General features: G+C 34.5%; 1 protein-coding gene across 1 annotated transcript in view; it reads right to left on the reverse strand.

The window, feature by feature from the left end:
* Positions 1–13,746, reverse strand: part of LOC149794152 (SID1 transmembrane family member 1-like) — a 156,399-nt gene extending 142,653 nt beyond the window's left edge. Inside the window, exons 1-3 of the mRNA XM_089968233.1 lie at positions 13,332–13,746; positions 4,133–4,251; positions 3,345–3,506 (exon numbers count right to left, since the gene is read on the reverse strand). Coding sequence (XP_089824359.1) covers positions 3,345–3,506; positions 4,133–4,251; positions 13,332–13,601 — 551 coding nt within the window. The 5' untranslated portion in view covers positions 13,602–13,746. The remainder of the gene's footprint in view (positions 1–3,344; positions 3,507–4,132; positions 4,252–13,331) is intronic.
* Between the last annotated feature and the right edge of the window lie 8,112 nt (positions 13,747–21,858).

The following is a 21,858-nucleotide window of genomic DNA, read 5'->3' on the forward strand; positions in this document are numbered from 1 at the left end:
TTATTTTGTTGATCGGTGATATGAATTCACATTTGTTTTGATATTCCATTTGTTAAATTCATGTCTGAGTTTTTTCTCATTGAGTTGTTGTTGATAGTTCCATGTTAGCAACTTTATAATTTTCCTTATCATACTGAGATTTTATTTACCTTAGCAAACTCTTGCAATCTGTTGTTTACAGTCCACAATAATATATATAAAAAAATTATAGTTCCGATATATGTAACACATGATGCTTTAGTCTCAGCTATCTGCAAGGTATTTTGAAAAAGGCATTTTCAAGGTATAGAATTAACTTCATATGATTTATCATGGTTTCATTATTACCTATTTATATTTTTCCCACATAAACCCTAAGATATTAAGCCAGAAATAATACAAAAATTGAAATCTAAAAATAGCAGGTCATCAAAATTTCCAACCTTTGGAGATAAAATATTTCTCCCCAACAAAGGGGAATTTGCATTTTAAAAAATGGCAACATTTTTTATAACACTTTAAACTAAATAAATGTAAAAAATATTAATGACTTTGTACAATTAAATAAAAAAGACATTTAAAACATGTATTCAATTTTTTTTTTTACTACATATGGTAATTTGAAGTAAATTGTCTTTGTGCATTAGGATTCACATCACCTTGATTTACTCCAAAATATAAGCACAGTCAGGATGAACCAAAAATAAACATATGTCTGCCACTATGAAAGTGGGACAGCTATGACCAGGTCATTTCCTACTGCACCAATGACAAAAGCTTCTCCACATTACACTGTAAAGACTGGAAGTGAACTGCCTCTTAGCCAAGGTAATGCCACTTGATGTTTGAAAACTAGTCCTGGTGGATTGATCACTTGATGCCAACTAGGTTTGAAGATGGAGAACCTGTGGGATGATGTAAAGCAGATTCCACCTGTGCTGCAACAATTGGTTCCTCCTCAGTGGTAATCTCCTTGGCTTGTCTAGCAACAGACTGAGGAGATCAGTGAACCACAGCCATTGGGACCACAGTGGGGCTACAAGAATTAGCAAAGCAGTATATAAGTCCTGACTTTGTTGAGCATTTGTGAAATCATTATAGAGGGTGGAAAGGCATATGCAAACTGATGTGATCCCACCATAGAATCAAAGTGTCAGCTGCCCTAGACACTGTGATCCTGGAAAGTGGAGACATAAAATGGGAGCTTATTGTTCAGTCTCATGACAAACAAATCCACCAATGGTAAAAGAGATTCAGCAACCTCCTGGAGCAAAGATAAATACATAAAGACCACATGGTCATACCTAGACAGACCCATCTGCCAAGACACTCCCCTTGCCAAGAACTGGAAGATTTAAGGTTCCAAACTCCTGCGCACAAAGAAGGGGCATATTTATATTCTTGTCTCATCAGGTATGCTACGATCAACATGGTGTTGGAAGAGACAATGACACAATGGCCATTTAATTGGCTGACGCACTCCTGCAGGGGTAGAAAAACTGCTTGCACCTCCAAGCTGTTTGTGTAGAGAGTAGCTTCATCCTCTGACCACAAGCCCCAAGGAAGTATCCCTTTGGTTCCCGGCGAATGCCAAAACCTGAACATGACGTTTTGGTGTACAGATAGGAGTGGTGTTCAGGGACCTGAATTGGGACTCCTCTCAGTAGACAGTCCTGATTGGAACAAGTGATGATGAAGAGCAGCCTGAGGTGATAGTGGATCTTTGTGTGGTCTCCGGTTTGTAAGAAGAAACTGCTGATGGTTCAAGTGAAGTCTTCGTAGGGAAACCATGTCTCCCATGGAATTCAAGGTCCACTGGAATGAGTGTGTGTGTTTGATTTGGATTTTTAACATAGCTTTAACAATGTTTCAGTCAGGTTGCTAAGTTGTCTCCAGTGTGGCAGTTTATAGTGCTGTCTAGCACTGGGGCATCATGCCACAGACATGCAGCATGATGTCCCACCCAGTCACATTATCCTGACACCAGGCTGACCTGTCCTAACACTAACCTTTTAATGCTGAGCACCAAGCAAGGCAGCTGTTAGTGCTATTTTGTAAGTCGCTGGTATGAATCGACCGGGGATCGAACACATGACCTCCCGCATCCAAGGTGGCTGCTCTAACCACTAGGCCACCCCCAGGAATTAAATATTTTCCATTGAGAGTGAAAGGGAATGTACAAAAACTTCGGGGGGCGGGAGTGGCTCCAATCCCATCTTCTTCCTTAATCAGACAAATACAATGCAACTCCCTCCAGGATGGATCAGCAGCATTGATATAGAAGTTGTATCGATCCTATCCCTGTCCTGAGACCAATGATGTACCTAACTAACTGGTGCTGTTACATATGACAAGTGCCTGGTGACCAGTGACTAATCAACAGTCAAATACCAGAAGAGGCATGTTCTAACTCTCAGGCACCTTAAATGGACCTCCCCCACCCATCAGAGAGTGTCGCGACTCTTCATGGGCATTATGTCAAGGAAGGTGGAATATACGATTTTGAAAATTCAGCAAATGTTTTTGGCACAGAAAATTCACAGAAAGAAAAAAGTAAGCTAACATCACACTTCTTCATCAAGTCATTAACCTCTGGTGCTGCATTTATGTGGCAGGAGATAGTAGCCTACTGCCAAGCTCTGTATCATCAAGGTCATGTATGATACACTAAAGTGGGTGGTATTATAGAAAGGTAGACAGAAGTAGCTCTGCAATCATACCAAATAATCTGGATGTTCTAGTTGCACTACAAAAACCTAATATTTTGGACCCATTTTTTTTCCATCCTAATTCCGACCATGGTTGGAATCCGATTTTGTGTCTGGAAAAGACTTTTTGGCATCAGATCTAAGACAGACTGGTCTGAACTGCACACAGACAAGCAAACCTTTGCAAAACGTAGGATAAGATGGTCATGTGGAATAAAGAGTGGTCTCAGTACAAAAATGATGGGTCCATTAAGTAAAATAAAATAAAATAAAACTCCAACTTTTACCCTTCTGCTCATAGGCAAGCAAAATAGCCAATGAAAAACATTCAATTTGTCTCTTCATAATTTTGAGGAATCAAATTCGTTTAGTAAATCTGAGGATGAAAATGACAACAACACTACAGTCATCTGATAAAATATTTGAAAAAGCCAGTATAATTGTAATTTTACGCATATAGCCTTAGACTCCTTCCTACGGACCACATGCAAGGGATACAAAACCAAAATTCCTTTTTTGCACTAATTTGGTGAATTTCTGCAGAAATAACATTTAAAATAATCTATACAGATGAAAAGATGAAGTGTTTAACAAGATCAACAGAAAATAAGTGTGGCGATTAAAAACTGCACTTTCAAAATGTGAAAGAATACAAACTCGAGATGGAAATTAGACACAAGTGTAGCTTCCACCATGGTACTGATGTTGATATTGTAGAGTGTAGAAACCTCCACATAGAACTTCTCTTGTGTGTTTGTCTTTGTTTCCACTCCCTGACTGAGGGGACAAAGGGTTCTCCCAACAGTACGGTACGCAAATCTGAAACAACAATGAAAGCTTTCTTCAATCTAAATATCATTAAAAGGCTTTTGAAAAACTGTCTGAAATACACTTTAACCATCAGACTCAAAAGCTGAAGCTGTCCAATACCTGCCTACATGCCCATAATGGACAATTTTATGAAATTACACAAGTCTTGTCATTTTTCTTCATATTATGGTATCTGTGGAGCACCTGATACTAAATTTTACCTACTGAGCATAATTTTCAACTAGCCTCGAAATGCCACAGACTTTCCCCCCTCTTACTAGACAATACTGTCTCATCATCTTACTGGTGCATTCTGCCAACTTAAGATTTAATCTAATCAAAACAGAAATATTTTCAACATAAACAACATCACAATTAAATAATAAACTGGTTTCAAAATTCCAAAAGCCCTGCCAAAAGTCCGTTACCATCAAGCACTTGCATTTGTGAGAGTCAAATATCCGTTCCATGTGCCCCAAATTTTGATATCAATCTGCTCATGTAAATATACCACCTACTCACAGTCCATATTCTGCAATCTTCAAAAGAGTGGGTTGCTACCACATTACCAGCCATGGCAGATAGAGAGAGAGAGGTGGGAAATCAGAGAGAGAGAGAGAACTGCAGAGGTGTACTTGTAATCCAGGATTAAAGGAATTGGCCATGACAATACACCCTGTTCTTGTCTGATAACAAAGAAGACTGTAGCATTTGTGCCTTCTACATCAGCTTTTGACAGAATCCTTACAGCTGTCTGAAAGGAATAGTAAATGAAATCTACAATCTTCAAGCCATACAATCTATTGCAAACAATGACTGTCATGTATTTATTGTCATGTTTAAGCAATAAGTGTCACTCTAGCTATGAATGTCAACTTCTATTTTTACAAGTAATATGTAAATTACAAGTAATCCCTTCTTGATCTTGGCCTGGATTCAACTGCATTGCATCTACTCAAACTCAGGATGCTTGTTAGGTCACTCATTGCATCTACTCAGACTCAGGATGCTTGTTAGGTCGCTCATTGCATCTACTCAGACTCAGCTTGTTAGGTCGCTCATTATATCTATAATCAAGCATACAGTTTGGTAAATTAAAATCTGGACCATTTAGATTTCAATGTACCAAACCACACACACAAAATAACACAGATGCAAATATTGGAGTGATACCAACCATCCATAGTTTGAGTAAGAGTTAAAGAGTTTTCCATTGTAGATTTGTTTCCTGACAATGCATGACTTTCCCAAGAAAAACTCCCATCTCCACATTCACTTTCATATTAATCACTTTCCCAATCACTGTTACAAAGAAACTACAAGCAATAATTTAACCATTGTAGTAAAATTAGTTCCTTGAAATACATGTACTTGAGTCAATTTCTTTGACAATTATTTATTTATCTTTGCAATTGTACCTTTGAGAACCACTCTGACATTAATCCTACTGGCAATATCCATAGTATAGATTTCTATAGGACCTTGTTCTCTATTATGTCATATGCAGTTAATTTCAAAAGAAAGGAGAAAAAATTGAACAAATTTTTGTATATTTGTTATTGTTGTAGGGTTTAAAGCCATTTTTCAGCACATGCTATACATGGCGGCCAGTATTAATGGTGGAGGAAGAACACAGGAAAACCCCAGAAAGAACCACCGACCCACGAGAAGCTACTGGCAAGCTTTCTCACATACCCAAATTGGCAGAATCCGAGACTCAAACCTACGCAGACAGAGGTGAGATGGCATTGATCTGTAATGGAGAGCACTGTAGACCACTTGGCCACTCTGGGCCCCTTTTTGTATGGTGATAACTTCAAGTTACATCATTTGTAAATGGTGTCCTTTTTCCTTCCAAAGCGGCTTAAACTGACAGCTTATACTATGTTTTATTAACATTACTAATAACTGCGATTGTTCCTTTTTCTGGCTGATGTAACATACCATAATGATCTAGATAAGATATCATGTAATTTTCATTCATGAAAGTTACTAATAATATTAAGAAACTATCCATAAGACAAGAAAATTAGTTCCTTTATACTTATTTATTTGTATATCCCCAGTGAATGCTTCTTTTTTACAAGGAGAAAAAGACAAAACTGTTCAATATGCCAGAGAATGTGTGCAAATAATGAAGAGAATACATATCATTTATTTTAATTTGCCCATTTAGTCTACATAAAGTTAGTTATGAAATTAACCTAGCAATTTTTGCTTACATTAATCTAAGGTCACATTTAAAGATGGCGTTGAAATTGGTAAACTAATTTTAGCGGTACGACAAGATTGAAACCATGACTAATATAATGCTGCCTTCATTCTCTGCATGATTATTTAGTCAGAGTAGTCTTTTCTTTATTAATTTAAAATGATGTACACTGGCTAACGATTTCATTTGTTATTATCCATCATATTACATAGAATTATTTATTTCTGTATGCACAAGCATGTGTGAAACAAGTGTGGGTACAAGTACTGTGCATATTTTCTATACTACATCCATCATGAACAAAACAAAACAGAGCATTCCCTTTGAAGCATATTCCTCACAATGAATCATAAATGTGAAATGCTCTCTCATGTTTTCTTTGATACATCTTTATTCCATGTCATCAAATAAATTGCTACTATAATCTAACTGCACAGCATGTGATCAAACAGGTCATGCATTTTACCTATAGGGTTGAAGTCTGTGCGGTTATGGAGGTGTGACTTTTTTAAAGATTCTATAAATTAGTGTGTCCTCTAAGGTCCCAGCATCCTCTTTTTAAAAAAATTTCATCGATGGCCACCACTAAAAGTCCATAGCGATCAATAATTTTTATCTCAAATTCTTTTTGACATTTAAAGTGCAGAACATTCAACAATATGGACTGAACAGATTTTGGTTAAACTATATTAGCATTAAATTTTAGAACATTTAGTATTTACCTAAATCTAAATAAATTGGCCCACATAACCACACTGACATACACTTTAGAATACACCTTTAGGTTGATCTAGTCCAAAAACGCCAATGTACTTTAATTTTGTTGTATGTATTTCTTGGGGTGTATATATAATTACCTTCTAGTGAGTAACGATTGCAATAATCAAATCAAATCACGTTATTCAATAATATAGGGATCCAGCCCATGATGGAACGCTGCATTTTCTTTAATACAAGTGAAATATAAATTCTTGACTTTAACACTTATATCCACACTCATTTCCGAATAGTAACATATTCACGTTGTATTCCGATGGAGATAAATAGCCTCTCTCTTAGCAAATGATCTGTACAAATATTGTGATAAATTAAACATCATTACGACACCACTGCTAGCCATAAGCAAGACAAATTATTTGCTTGGTTGTACATAGTAAACATTTTTTAGACAGTGTCTTCTAACAATATCCTATTCTGGACAAACACAAAAGAAATGAAACTCATCCTCTATTATATAAATATTTCTTCTCCTGCACAGTTCACAAAACCTGAATGCTCTATCCATTTTTACCTTCTTCCTGTTTCAATTAGTTTATGACTTGAACAAAATAACTTCATAAAACATTTTCTTAAATTAAAATGTATACTGCATCAGAGGTATTTTTCACATTGTAGTAGGGATTTATACGGACTATAGTAATAACATTCTGAGGAATTAGTAATATGTTCTGACCAACTTTGAAATGCTGTGTCTCTAATCCTTTGTGTGATCTCTTAAATAAATACGTCTTCATGGATAACATCTTGTGTTATCCATACATATCCAACGCCATATTGATCTAGAATATCTTTAATTTTTGTAACCCATGTGACTCTACCGACTTTGTCTTTTTTCAACATAAAATAACGCTGATGTGGATATCTATCATCCGACAATTACATAATTTAAATCCAATATTTTATATATCTTACCATATATGAGGTAAAATGAGGGAACCTACTGCATTCCCCTATAGATATGAAAATTAATTGCAGTATATGAAACAGAGGTCTCTCTTACAAAATTGAAACTGCACTTCCTATCCTTCGAATATTCAAATCCCCATATTTCAGCTCCATAGCATAACATTTGTTTAATCATTGAATAAAATATATTAAACATATCTCTGATATGAAGTTATCCAAACTGCTTTTGAAAAAAAAACATTCGACTCACAGACTTTTATAAGGTGCTACTTTTATTCATTCTCCGTTAAAATACCATGTTTTTGTTCTCTTCACATTTCCTCCCATATCACTATTTTTTTCTTGTTGAGGTTTACCTCCATGCCAGTTTATCACAAAAGCTTCCTAAAATATATATTTGTTGTTGCAGTTTGCCCTATCATCTACTTATATTAAAGCAACTTGATCTACAATGTCTGGTTGACAAGTATGCATCTGCTACATTTGCTTCTTAACTCTGAGATCCGATCATTTATATACAAACTAAATAAAATTGGGCTTAGCACACAACCCTGTCTTGCCCCAAGAGTACAGTTAAAATAATTTGTCAATCCAGCAGTAGTTCTTACCCAACTCTTTAAGCATACATCTATTTTTCTTAGTATATTTATCATTTTACCTTGCAGACCTTTACAAATAAGTGATGCTCATAGTTTTCCATGATCAACTTTCTTGATCGCCTTCTTAAAAACAACAAGACAATAAAATCTTATCTTTCTTTTGGATCAGCACTTTTGCATGGAGGCTTCTAAATTAAGCATCATCAATTATAGGGCTATATTTGTTTCTAAAATCCACCTGTGCTTCACCTATGAGATTATTTTCGCTGCCAAGAGTTCATTCTATTGTTTAAAACACCGTGAAAACTTTGCATTATGTATTAATTAGAGATAAACCTCAATAATTATTAGGGTCATCTCTGCTCTTGTTCTTATCTATTGGGTAAATAATGTTTTAAACCCATTCACTGGAAAAACTACCTGGATCAAATATTCAATTAGAAAGAGTTTAGGAATAGTATTACACTCTTACTAGTCAATTGGTAACATACAACTGGAATCATACCTGGTCATGTTTTTTCTTCTTCTCTTTTCATTGTATTCAAATTGGTTATGATCTCTTGATCTATTATTATGTCATCTAAGATATTGTCAGTTTCCAATACAAAAGTATCAGCATGATCGTCAAGATTACCTTCTACAGGGTTTTCATTTTGTATGAGCTTTTTAAAATGCTCGTGCCAAACCATTATGAGATTTCTTCTGTGTTCTTTTTAATGGTCATTGTTTTCAAATGTTTATAAAATAAATGTTGGTCTGTTCTGTACTTTATTAGTTTCTCCCTTTTAAGAGCAGATGATAGTAGTTTCTCCTTAACCAACACAATGATCTAAAACTTTTCATGAACTCCCTGTAATCCCTCAGATCAGTACTGGAACTAGTCATCTGAAATTTATGTAATCATATATATTTTTCATATTCTGACTCTCCACATTTCAAGTCCCACCATGGTGGACACATCTGCATTTTAGGCTGAAATTTACTTTCTTTACTTTTTTCTTCAAAGTGGGAAAGAGCATCTTGATAAAAAGAGGTAAAAGGTTTCAAAGAATCATCGATATTTGTTTTTAACAAATTAGTTATGTGTTCCTTTGTCACCTAAAAGATTTCCTAAATAGATGTTTAAAGGCTTCCCTATGTTCATTTTTAATATTAAAATAGCTGCAATTGCACACATTATCTATCTCCAATTGAAGTCATTGTTCCCCAATTGCTACTTTCATAGAGTAGTACAATGGAGATTTTAAAGTGTAATCTTGCTCCCCAACTACAAAATTTGTCATAAAATCAAATACATTTGTAAAACATAAAATGTAATCCAACACTTTTCCTATTATAAGTCATGCATGTAAAATTGCCAGCAACATCATCATATAATCTGTTACTCATAATAACCATGCTGTATACTCTCTACACATCAGAGATGTTCCAAATGTATTACACTGGCCATCTATTTTATTTCTCTGTAATGTAAAAGCATTGTTTCCATAATCAATATCATTTCTAAGTACAAACTGCAATGTATCAGGTATAAAATGGTATAAATATTTTGTGCATTAATTAAAATTCCCTGCCAATAGTAAACTTATATCTACATACCAAGCTTTTATCGAATCAACCTTTTTACACAAAAATGCAAAGATACACCGGAACACACAGAAACACCAGAAAGCACTGAAACACAATATTGTACCATTGGTTGTGTATGTATAATTCATAACCTTGAAATTTAATATTCGTTATATAATAAATTAATATATACTTCTGAAATGTAATATTAGTTATATAATAATTTAATATGTCCTTCTGAAATTTAATATTAGCTATTGCAATTGGAATGCAACAAATACACGACAAAAAGAAGTATGAAAAATCGGAGGGACATATTACTAGACATAGAAAAACTGTCACAGATCATATACAGCTACTTGAATATATGATTACATGTGACCATCCCTTTGTAAGAGCTCTAACACGGACTAATGGGAAAATGTTATGTATTTTACTGTATAACGCTGAATAGATAACTGACCAAAAAAATGTACTGCACCTGACAGATAGTTTTAGGAGCTGATAAAACATTTAACCTGTGACATGCATGTGACTGACTTAGTATAAACAACTTTCTCTAATTAGAAAGTGTACAGGACAATTGCAATTTTTTTATAGTACCATTCTACATGCATGACAATAGCGACTTTAAGAGCTACTGCCACGTTTTCCATCATCCGAAGCTGAAATTAAAAAACACAGAATTGACTAAACTTGTGATTAGGACTGACGACAAAATGGCAATGGTCATAGCCATAACATATTTGTAACAGACATCTTCATCAAAAGACTAAGCGCAAACTTAAAGATGCTACTGTTGACAAAATGGACAGAAATCTTATTTTGAACAAAATATTTGGATTTGGGCAAATTTTGGAAGCTGATGACACAATTTGTTTTGAAGAGAAATGTGATAGCTTGGAGTCTGCTGGGATGTTCTTCAAAATTAATTGACTACTTTCAGTCAAGACTGAGAAGTCAGCTGCAGACCAAGGTAAACTGACCAACACGACTGATTTGATCAAAGATGAATGGAAGAACAACAACTGTGAGTCCATTAACGTGCTATAGCATTCTGAAGAGTGGAAATCTAAACCTATGACAGAATTTTAAGTTATTTAAATGACTTTGTGGAGGGACAGTTCAAAGACTTTAAGTGCATTAATAGGGTATAGTGAATACCATCTCACTGACAGTCACAGATAATTTCAAAATTTGAGGACCGAATGGGTGGCACAAACTACCAAACAAAGACCAAAACTCAATAAAATATCCAGAAACTTCATTCTTACAGACAGTAAATGCATGACAGCATCAGATGGACAGTCAGAAATCGTGACTCCAAGGACACATGGAAAGAAACCAGGACAAAGTAAATGGAAAATGAACAAACTGTGACAAATAAAAAGACTAATACAAACAAATAGCATAATTTTAAATATTGTATACTGTAACAAATGCACTTCATGTCGCATGATAATTTTTGCGATGCCATGTATAAACCTGTTTATGCTATTAATTTGTTCGAATCATCCCACTAATTTCAAAATGATTATCATAACCACATATGCTGCAAATCCACTGTTTGATTGGTATGCCCACATTTCTTGTATATATTTTTGATGATGTTCAAATTTCAGGTTAATTAAATTGATATCATAATTATATGACTGGTTATGTGATGCAGTGTATATGAACATGTATATACGAGTAAACTGTCCCTTGGAATATAGAGTATAGCAACACGTTAATTACTTAGTATATTTTAATGAACGATATATATATATATATATATATATATATATATATATATATATATATATATATACACATATCTTCATACATACTTTGTTAATGTGATCTTCTGCTGAGGCCAAAAACTTATCAGTTTAATTGTTATAACTTGGGATGTGCTTATTTCTGTGCCTTTATTTAATCATCTTACTCTCCAAGTGGGCATTTCAGAGCTGCCTCATTTGCCTCATTGTATAACAATTTGTAAACATTTATGTGTTATAATATATATATATATATATATATATATATATATATATATATATATATATATATATATATATATATAAAGCAATGAAACAAATACATTTTGAAATATGACCAAACAGTGTCTTTGTGTATTAAACCCATTTCTGAAACTATCATCTGTATTAAACCCATTTCTGAAACTATCATCTGGTTTCCCAATCTCTTCCTACCATAGCAAAATATTAAAAAATGGTTAATAAAAGACGAAATATGCTTGAAAGTATACATAACCCAAACAGCAGTTTACTATATACTATTGGCTAGTACATGTGTAGTATACACCAGTCACAGAAATCGATATGGAAAATTTAACTACTCTAAATTGTGCACAAATATTTTTTGTTGTCATATAAATACCAAAATAAGTATGGAAAGGAATTCACACGCCATTATCTTTGCATTTAGACCATTAAAATAATTTTCCATGCATAATTCACAATAGTTACACTTAAACTATACACTGTTTCGCTTGCTGGTTTGGACAAATCTCACACATTCTGAAACCCAAAATAATAAGAAACATATATTAATAATCACAATATCAACTGAATAAATCATTATTATGTATTTATTAATAGCTTAAGCATAAACTCATGTATATATACTGCAATACACGATGTTCATATTAAATTTATTGGCTTTCAAAACCAATATGCACAATTTCTAGCATCTAATCAATCTGACATGGCATGTCAGCAGTAAAGTACATATTATTATATAACTAACAATAATTTCAAAGTTATGAATTATAAATACACAAAAAATATACACTATGGTATATACAATATAAATGAAGCGTGTTTCTGTGTTTTCATTGCATTATGGGGTTTTGCTGGTTCTATGCACACTCAAAGGGTAAACCCATTTTCTTCTGGATCACTATACGGGCTACCTTGTGGTGAGTTGTTGATGTTGTTGTGGAGTTTAATGCCTTTCTTCAGCACACGATAGGCTAAGCATGGCGGCCAGTATTAATGGTGGAGGAAGAACCCAGGAAAACCCTGGGATGAACCACCAACCCACGAGAAGCTACTGGCAAGCTTTCTCACATACCCACATTAGCTGAATCCTAGACTTGAACCCACACAGACAGAGGTGAAATGGCATTGATCCGTAACGGAGAGCGCTTTAGACCACTCGGAGCCCCCCTTGTGGTGAGACACACAGTATGCATATATAAGAATGATATCCATACTTCTTTGTTTAAATAGGAAATATAATACTAGGCAGTCTTTGAAATATTCAAGGATTCTTTTTAAAACCCTGCTGTGCACATATTTCTTTCTAAGACAGATAGACAAGCCCCATTTGGAGTGTCTTCCTTTTCCTTGCTTTCTTCTCAATGTGCTGAACTTGAAGTTTGCATAACCCAAAAAGAAAATCATTAAAATCCATTTTATGCTCTCCGTACGTTTCACAAAAATCTACAATATAAAATTTGTTACAAACTTCACTTCGTCTGGACAGCCCTTTAAATTTCCAGCTTAAAAGCTTATACCAGACGATTTACTCAATTACAGGTCTTTAAATAATATGGTCCTGTAAAGCCTTGGTGAATAATAAAGGGCCATTCCAGAAAACGACATTTAAATGTAAAATCTAGAAAATGACACCCATTACTGAGATAGTCGGTGTTGAACACCTACACTGCCTATGCGACTTCTTTGTTTTTTTATATATTTATTTTTAATGTTTTTTTAAAAATATAATCATTCGTTCAGTACCTCAACCTGGAAACATTACCTTGTTTGCATATTCGGGGTATAAAAATTCGTAAAGTACTGTTTTATCTGCGTTTACGGTATCATTATTCTCCACATCAAATTCTGTAGATAGTACAGAAAACCCGGCCTTAATTCTCTGAATCCTCTGTATTGTCCGATCACCGTATCCCGACGAATCTGACGCATTCACCAATAGAATATCCGGTTCCAAAACCTTGTGTTCTTGTGCCTTAGTATGCATAAAAAGGTGAAAAATGCAAACAATTTGAGATAAAAATGATATTCGCATTGTTCAAAATTCTATGTAGCAATATCAAGCTCTAACTAATGATAAAATAATGCAAATTCTGCTACGACAAAATTGATGTCTTAAATGCGGATGTCAATAAGGAAAGCGCATTCGGCAATTAGTCGTAACCAAAGGAAACTACTAATTGCGCAAGCAGTGTAGCCTGGTTCCCGACCTCAACATTGATATGTTATAGTCATATCTGATGTCTAAATATGACAAGAGAATCACCAAGCGGAGCTGGGTAGACCCACAAATGGCGCTGATGTTTTTGGGAAGCCCCTGCCTGATTATGCCCCGTTTTGCAAATTGAGGACTTAAAAAAATTGTTTTACCCAAATGGTGTTGACTCGTTAAACTAGCTAGTGGCCCATCCTAGGCTTGTATGACTCACGGTACTGATTTAGTTCCCATAGTAAACCTATGCAAACACCATTATATTAAAAATACTTAAAACTTCTGGGTGTTCATGATCAAACCTATTTTATCAAAATAGGAAAACTGGATGTAGTGGAAAGGATATGAGCCGTGGCATTCTCTGGTATCACGGTGCCACTTGCTAAAGTCCAGGTGGGTGGGCTTCAGGTGGTATGGAACATTGCATTCAGAAATAAAGAACAACACTAGCTGTGACTGGTGCATTATATAAGATTTTTTTCATTGATTGATTAATTGGATTTACGTCACATGCACCCAGAAGGGCATGTGCGACGGGGTATCCCCGCACAGCGGGATGTTAAATGTTCCTGAGGGAAGAAATTAGTGCCACATCCCCCAGGCGTTCATGTGCTCAAGGAACACTGCTAATTTAGCTGTCAGGTCGTATGACTATATGTCTCTAACGACCTGATTGAAGGGCTTTCATGAGTGGGAATGGGCCCAACACACACTGATTGTTAACAATGAGTTGATTTCAGTCAGTATTTTCTGTATTAGGTGTCGACCCAAGCAGTACGTAACGCCCGTTGCGATTGGTCGCATCGAAGACGTCACATAGGGATGTAAGAGTTGAAGGACACACGGTACATATTCAACTCCAATAGTAAACATATGGAAACACCATCATATTCAAAATTCAATAATTTAAAATTTCTGGGTGCTGATGATGAGACTTATAATTCTCCATGCACATCTAACCTTGTTGCAAGCTTATGTGTGGAGAACACCATATGTGCATGAAACACATGTTAATGATTCTGCACCAAATGAATCGGGTGCTACTTTCATTATTGAGTACTCCTGAGTCAAGCCTGTAAGAATGCTAAATTTGCATCAGTAGAAATTTGTCTATATTATAAGCTCTCAAAAGATATTTTTACTAAAATTTTAATTTTCATTATTAACCAATTATGGACCACCAAACCCATAAATTCTCTATTATTTGTTCACCCATTTCTAGACTGGTTCACAGTTCTTCCGTATAATTAGTACCGTGTGTCCTATACTTTCTGTTAGGCTTTAAGAAAGTTAAGCCTCTTGGCAACATACAAGATTATATTAATTCCCATCTAGATCATGCTTTGTATTTTTATGATTTTTTAAAAACTAGATAATTCTTAGCCCTGTCTAGTTCCAGCAGAGTTATCTCTCAAATGCAATGGAGTACCTGGTTTTGCCCTTGTCAAATTGACAATCTAGCATTGTTCTCTATGATGTGTGACATGCATGCTGAGCTAGAATAGAAAGTATATTTATTTCACAAAATATTAGCATTACCTATCAAGGAATATAATTTGGAATTTGTCATACACAAGGTCAAGAAACATTCAATTACTCAGAAGTAATATACCTTTGTATTTATACCGCTTTTGTTACATTATTTGCAACACGATGGGGAAAAAAATTAACCAAACAATAATTATTTATTTAGAAGCGAATACTATTATAAAACACAGGCGAGACAACTCTTTAACCACTATAAGTAACCTTGACAGAGTTATCTCTCCGTCTGTTTGCGTCTAAATCGGGAGATACTGAAAGATAACGTTTTATCCTTTCGTTAATATGTCTCTTTAGTAATATTATCTGCGACAAATTGTACTGAAGGTATACAAATATAAAAAAATTGCCAGCAGCATTCATTCATTGAAATATTATTTATTTAACACTCTCTCTATATACGGATTTAACGACCCTGGGAAATTTATTATATTTCCCAGAATCACCAAATTTGTTATTTTGACTCTGGGTAATAGATCACTAATTACTCAAGGAATTAACTAGCTTACTACTGTTGATATGATCGATCACAACACTGTCTTCAATTACTCCGTGATAACACTCGTAAATAAATTTATAAGATAATTTCCCCACCCCCCACCCCAGTAGTAAATCTAAGATAACCAGCAATATTAACAACACCGACTGGCTGTTTTAGCCGACAGTGTCTGATGATACCATCACGAGATTCTTCATATTCCTTGATGATAGGGTGTCTTACAAATTATTTTTGCTCCAATTATAAATAATATTTGTCTAAATAATTATTTTGAAAATCTAGCTAGATATTTTTCAGCGTTTCTTATAACCTTATTATTGTCGGTGTTATGTTTTTTTTAAATCATACTATCTTTTCAGCTCTCTATATTTTTTTACCACCACTTTGCACACACAACTGCGTTTCTCCTCTAACTCCAACACCACACCGTAAACACAGTTTTGGTCCAAGACTACCAAAACGCATGCTTTGTAAATTATATCCACGTAATTTGTTTACGATAGCTTTTGTACAGGGAGTATTTGAACCTATCATTATCCACCTACATTTGTTCTTTGTTTGAATCATTATATATATAATTTTCAATTTAAATATTTGTCATAATTATGATATGGAGATATTATCAGCCATTAAGATTAAACCTTCTGAATTTAGATTCGATCTTGGTAGATTGACTTACAGATGCGAGATTTGGTTGATCTGATGGAAATTCTGATTAATAATATAATAATAATAATAATAATGATGAGGACTTTGTATAGCGCCTAATCTTTAGAAGCTCTAAGTGCTTTACAACATTAGACAACACCTATAAGATAAGAAACATAATAATATTATTACAAAAACAAACAACATGAAATTAGAAAAATATTAAAAAATAAAAAGCATGCATTCGAAATGCTAAAAGGAATTTCGCAACGATGCAATTCACATGTGGTCAACATTTAAAATCATGCGTGACACCGAAAGTGTTATCGATGCTAAAATGAACGATGATTGAGCGGCAAAGTTTATTAATCATCTCGACGATCGAATATATTTTTTCAGAGCAAAGTTTATTGTATTCGAAGAAACAGACAACAATACTTGAATTTTCCATGACAAACATGATCCTCACCTTCATAATGAAAAAATCGCCGTATTAAGTAAAAATCAGGAATTTTGACTGGTATTGACAAACCGTATTATAAACCAGCGTATCCTGTGACCGCAGTTATTTATATCATTTATCCGCTGAATGATAAACCCAGCGTTGATTATCTTGCGCCGATGATATTTTCAAAAATAAATTGTGTAGCCGAACGAGTAACGGAACATTTCACAAATGCGATATGTGAACATGGTTTAACGGATCAGCGACGTGAAAAAATAAGCAAATGGACTGAATCAGTCAAGGTTAAAGGAGCTACAATAAATGATGTTGCTGAATTGGGAAAGAAATTAAAATTTCCAATAATGGTAAAAATGATATTCGGAAAGATTTTGTACGAATCAAGCCATAAATCGAAAGGAGCTTCAATTTAAATTTTTGGTCATAATGCGTGTAGACGAATGCAGTAACAATATTTCCACGATATCGAACTGTTAAATTTTACCAAGGAGATATGTTCGATTTTTATGAACGAAATAAGTAAGAATGATCCTGTATCATTATGGATATTTCAGAGTTCTGAAAACGGCAATGAGCTGGTTAGACCAGATGGAACTATCTGTATCAAAGAAAAAAATAAGTTTGACCAGTTTGAAGCACCTAATGGTGAAATATTTCGTAAAGAGCCTCTTCATACAAAAATGAAAATTCTTGCGATGAAATATACCCATGACGATATTGAACAATTACTGGTTGATTGCTTTACTGTCAGTCGCGGATCATTTTGCTCAGAAGAAAAATTCGATGAAACCGAACTCGGTTAGATTTTCTTGAAGGAAAACAACCGAGTTGTATTAAATATGGACACGGTGGATTGTTGAATAGTAAATACGATCATAAGGATGTTGTCACGGTTGTTATGGTTGCATGCTATCCGAGAAGTTTTCTTGGAGCAGGTGAATGTTCAAAATATTTTAAGAGATTTGGACATCCAAAGACCAAATGACCATAATTGCTATAAACGGACCATTACCAGATTTTAACCTCACTTGATTCGCCTGTATTGAGTCATTCAAGTTTGCTAAGGTCTTCATCCGGTTTGTTATGTCTGGTTTGGTAAATACTTTTCAGAAAAAATATGGGTACCAACATTATTATTACGATATACAATTAATGTAAAAATACTGATATCGTTGAGTATAAGTAAAGCAATTATATCATATCGTCCGCAGAAGGAAGTATGGTTACCACAACAAAAGAAATATTCTGATGATGAACATACTGATATGACTGATTTTGAGAATAAAATAGAAGATCATGGTAGAAAAATAATCGGTAAATTCACACAAGGAGGGACAAATGACCATAAATGACATTGTATAAGATTAATTATAGATGATACTGAGTTAGATTTTATAATTGCTGATACAAGGAATGAACTACGATTAATAGTCGAGAAATAGTTTTCTTGCCAGATGGAACTAAATTAGGTACAATTGTGAATTATATTGATGGTGAGTCACCGCAGTTTACTCATTTAAGATCTTCAGTGCTCGCGTACGTTTCAATAAATTTGTTATTATCCATGATTAATAGAGTTTCTGAGTTTGCTCTCAGAGTCGCTATGGATTCATTTTATATCAGCAAGAATACAGGATTGCCAAAACAACTACATATCGGCACTTGTGCATCATGGGGTGAATGGAGAATAAAATAAGAAAATATACTTGATTATTCTGAATCCGCTGACGTTAAAATCAAATATATTTAGTATAAAAGTAATCAAATATCAAAATTGTCATCAGCACCAGCGGTATATGAGCATGTAGCTAGACATAAAACAGCTGATCTCATTGGAGCGGAAGGTACTAGTAAAACAACATGTGATTGAATTGATTTGGAATTTTGATATGGTAGTATTAACACCTACACACAGACTCGCAAGAGAAATGAAAGAAAGAAATATTAAATCATGCACTTCTCACAAAGTATTTCAATGGAAGGGAGATAAATGGACTCCTGAACGAATTGGTGATAAATATATTCCAAGGGTTATTGCTTGGGATGAAATATATACAGTCTCGCTAGAAACACTAAAAATATTTCTTGATTGGTTATTGACACACAGAAAACTGCTGTAATAATGTGCGGCGATCATGGTCAACCACCGCCTTACGTTGGATCATCTCCACATGAATGGCTAAAAAGTTTGTAGATTATTATGAAGAAATAACTTATGATAATAGAGCGCTTGGTCCAGAATTAAGAGAGTTAAACAAATTAATCAGACTAAAACCAAATAAAACTCACTGTGCAATAATGCGTAAGATAATGTAAGAATCCCCTATAAACATTTTTTGGAATTTATGGAGACCAAATGATTTGATAATCGCAAGTAGAAATATAGTTCGTGATACACTTCAACAACAATTATTTTTGTTACATAAAGAACAAAATTCGAATCTACCAGAACCATTGTGTTATCGACCAGCAGATACGCGACGACATAATATCGATGTTGATATACCAGGATCATCAGGGAAACAAACTCTTGTATTAAATGATATCGTTTTAGTTCCTGTCAATGTTGTTGAGAGTGCGTTAACTTTGGACAAAACTCCATGGACGCTGACATACGCAATGACGATTCATTCATCACAAGGATTAACCATCTCTGATACAAATAATTGGATCATCGATGATCGTATCGAATGGTCAAACTTAGTTAATCTCTCAAAGTCTCGAGTCAGAAGAATATCTCAGCTGCGGAGAATTGATAGACTTCACAGAAAATAATAACTACACTCAGGAAACCATTGCCAGCAATGGCGATGATATAGGAAGAAAAATTTATTTATAAACAGTGTGACAACAAAATAAACGCGACTTTGATATTGATACTAAATTTATCATGACATTAAAATAACAACAAAATAATCATTGTACGAGCTCTGACACAGTAATGTTGTGGCAGTATTCAAATAATAATGCAAGACAATTTACCGTCGACAGAATTAATAGCAATTTTGGTAATACACGCGAAAATGTGATACTGGCCTGTCTTGAATGTAATAGACGTCGAGGTGCTAGTCTACAAACGTGAATGCGGTGGTAATTGTGTGTCTTCGAGAATCATTTGTAATTGTTCACGTACAAGTCCACGTTAAGGAGCAGTTGAATCTAATCTGTAGATTGCAGGTCTACCTATGGATCGTACCACGTTAGAAATTTTCTGTGTCGTAATACTCCAAATAGGATAAGTCGCTCTTTCTTTTCCGCCTTCAATTTCACAAGGTTCATATAAATATATTAAAGTCACATTACCTAATACTGGTTGTTTTGAAAAGTCGTATCGTTGTATTGGTATATGTCTTTTTGTAATTGCATTAATGGGTTTCATGGCAGTTCGATTAATTTCATTATTTAATGCAGCTATCACACTTGGCAATCTTGCTACTCATTCGCGAGATCTCTTGTCTTTCAGAATTATTTCCTTCGCTTATTGATATCCAAATAACCGTTCAGCAAGTGTTCGATTAAATCGTTCAGCAATTTTCTGGTCACGATGAATTGCAGTATGTCATCGTCTAATTTCGACGTTATGTTTTTTCGTCAACGACGATACTGCACCAAGAAATTCTTTGCCAGGATCAACCTGTAGCAACCGTGGCCATCGTAAGGTCCTCGTTGATAAATTCGTTCAAGCGCAGATGAAACGTCAGCTGCGGTTTTTACTGATAACAGCTCTGCTTCTTTATATCTACTGGCAACGTCAACGACAGTCAACGCGTATTTGTATGTTAATTTGACGTCTACCAATCTTGATAGTATCGTGTGGTAAAAATAAAATATCTGCGAGTTTATTATTCCCTGCTCTGCCTTTCCAATATCCTCTTGGGCTATAATAAATCGATTTCATTATTTCAGTAATCGGTTGATTAATTACCGGCTCTGAATAATAGCTTACCTTTCATTGCAGATTTTACCAACCAATTAGCTAATGATTCTCTGAAAGATTTAATTTTATGGAATTTAACGAATGAATCAACTTCACATCTGCAAAATGTCGTTGTTGTAAATCCTTATTTTTATACACTACATCATGAACGTGACATACTTGATCAATCACATTTATTGGATACTCTCCAGATCTTGGTTGGTCTTGTTTATCAAGTCGAATATCAAGTCGAGTTCCAGGACCGCCAATAATTATATCCTGGATGATGTTTTTTGTCCTGGATATTTAACCCATGGAGTTCCTGGTAATTTTCCCAGTGAAGCAGCGATATCACCGCCAATTTTATTATTAGAAATAAATTTATAGTTTTTGTACCACATTTCACACATTTACCTGTAACCGCACTCTGTTTATTTTTTGTTATTATTGTTGTTAGGTCCATATTATTTATATATGGATGTAATTGATTTCTCGACGACACGAAAGCAAGAACCAGTAAAACATCATCCAGTTCTACCAAATTCTATGAGAGCCGGTATGATAGGTGCATCTGGGTCTGGTAGAATACAATTGCTACTTAATTTGATAATGAGATGGCTTAAATGTGATAAGTTGTATTTGGTAGCTCCATCAATTGATGATCAGAGATGCTACGAGGTGCTTGAAAATTTTAATGAAAATGCAAAATTATTGGACGAGGACGGTGATGATATTATTGATTTTATCACCGATATTGATGAAGCCCCATCTGTAGATGACCGCGATGGATTTATTAATAATTTAGTAGTTCATGATGATATGATGCTGGGCAAACAGTCAAATCCAGCTAGAATATTTCCCAGAGGCAGATATAAAACCCCAGACGTGATTTATGTTACTTAGCGATATACACAAATACCTAAAGTGATTAGAGATAATTGTAATTGTTGTTGAGTTTAATGAAGTCAATACAAATACTCTGCGAAATATTCATCAGACTTGGTGTAATGGG

Source organism: Sinohyriopsis cumingii, chromosome 8 (assembly GCF_028554795.1).
Source record: "Sinohyriopsis cumingii isolate HCF-2022 chromosome 8, ASM2855479v2, whole genome shotgun sequence".
In the NCBI taxonomy this organism is placed as follows: Eukaryota; Metazoa; Mollusca; class Bivalvia; order Unionida; family Unionidae; genus Sinohyriopsis; species Sinohyriopsis cumingii.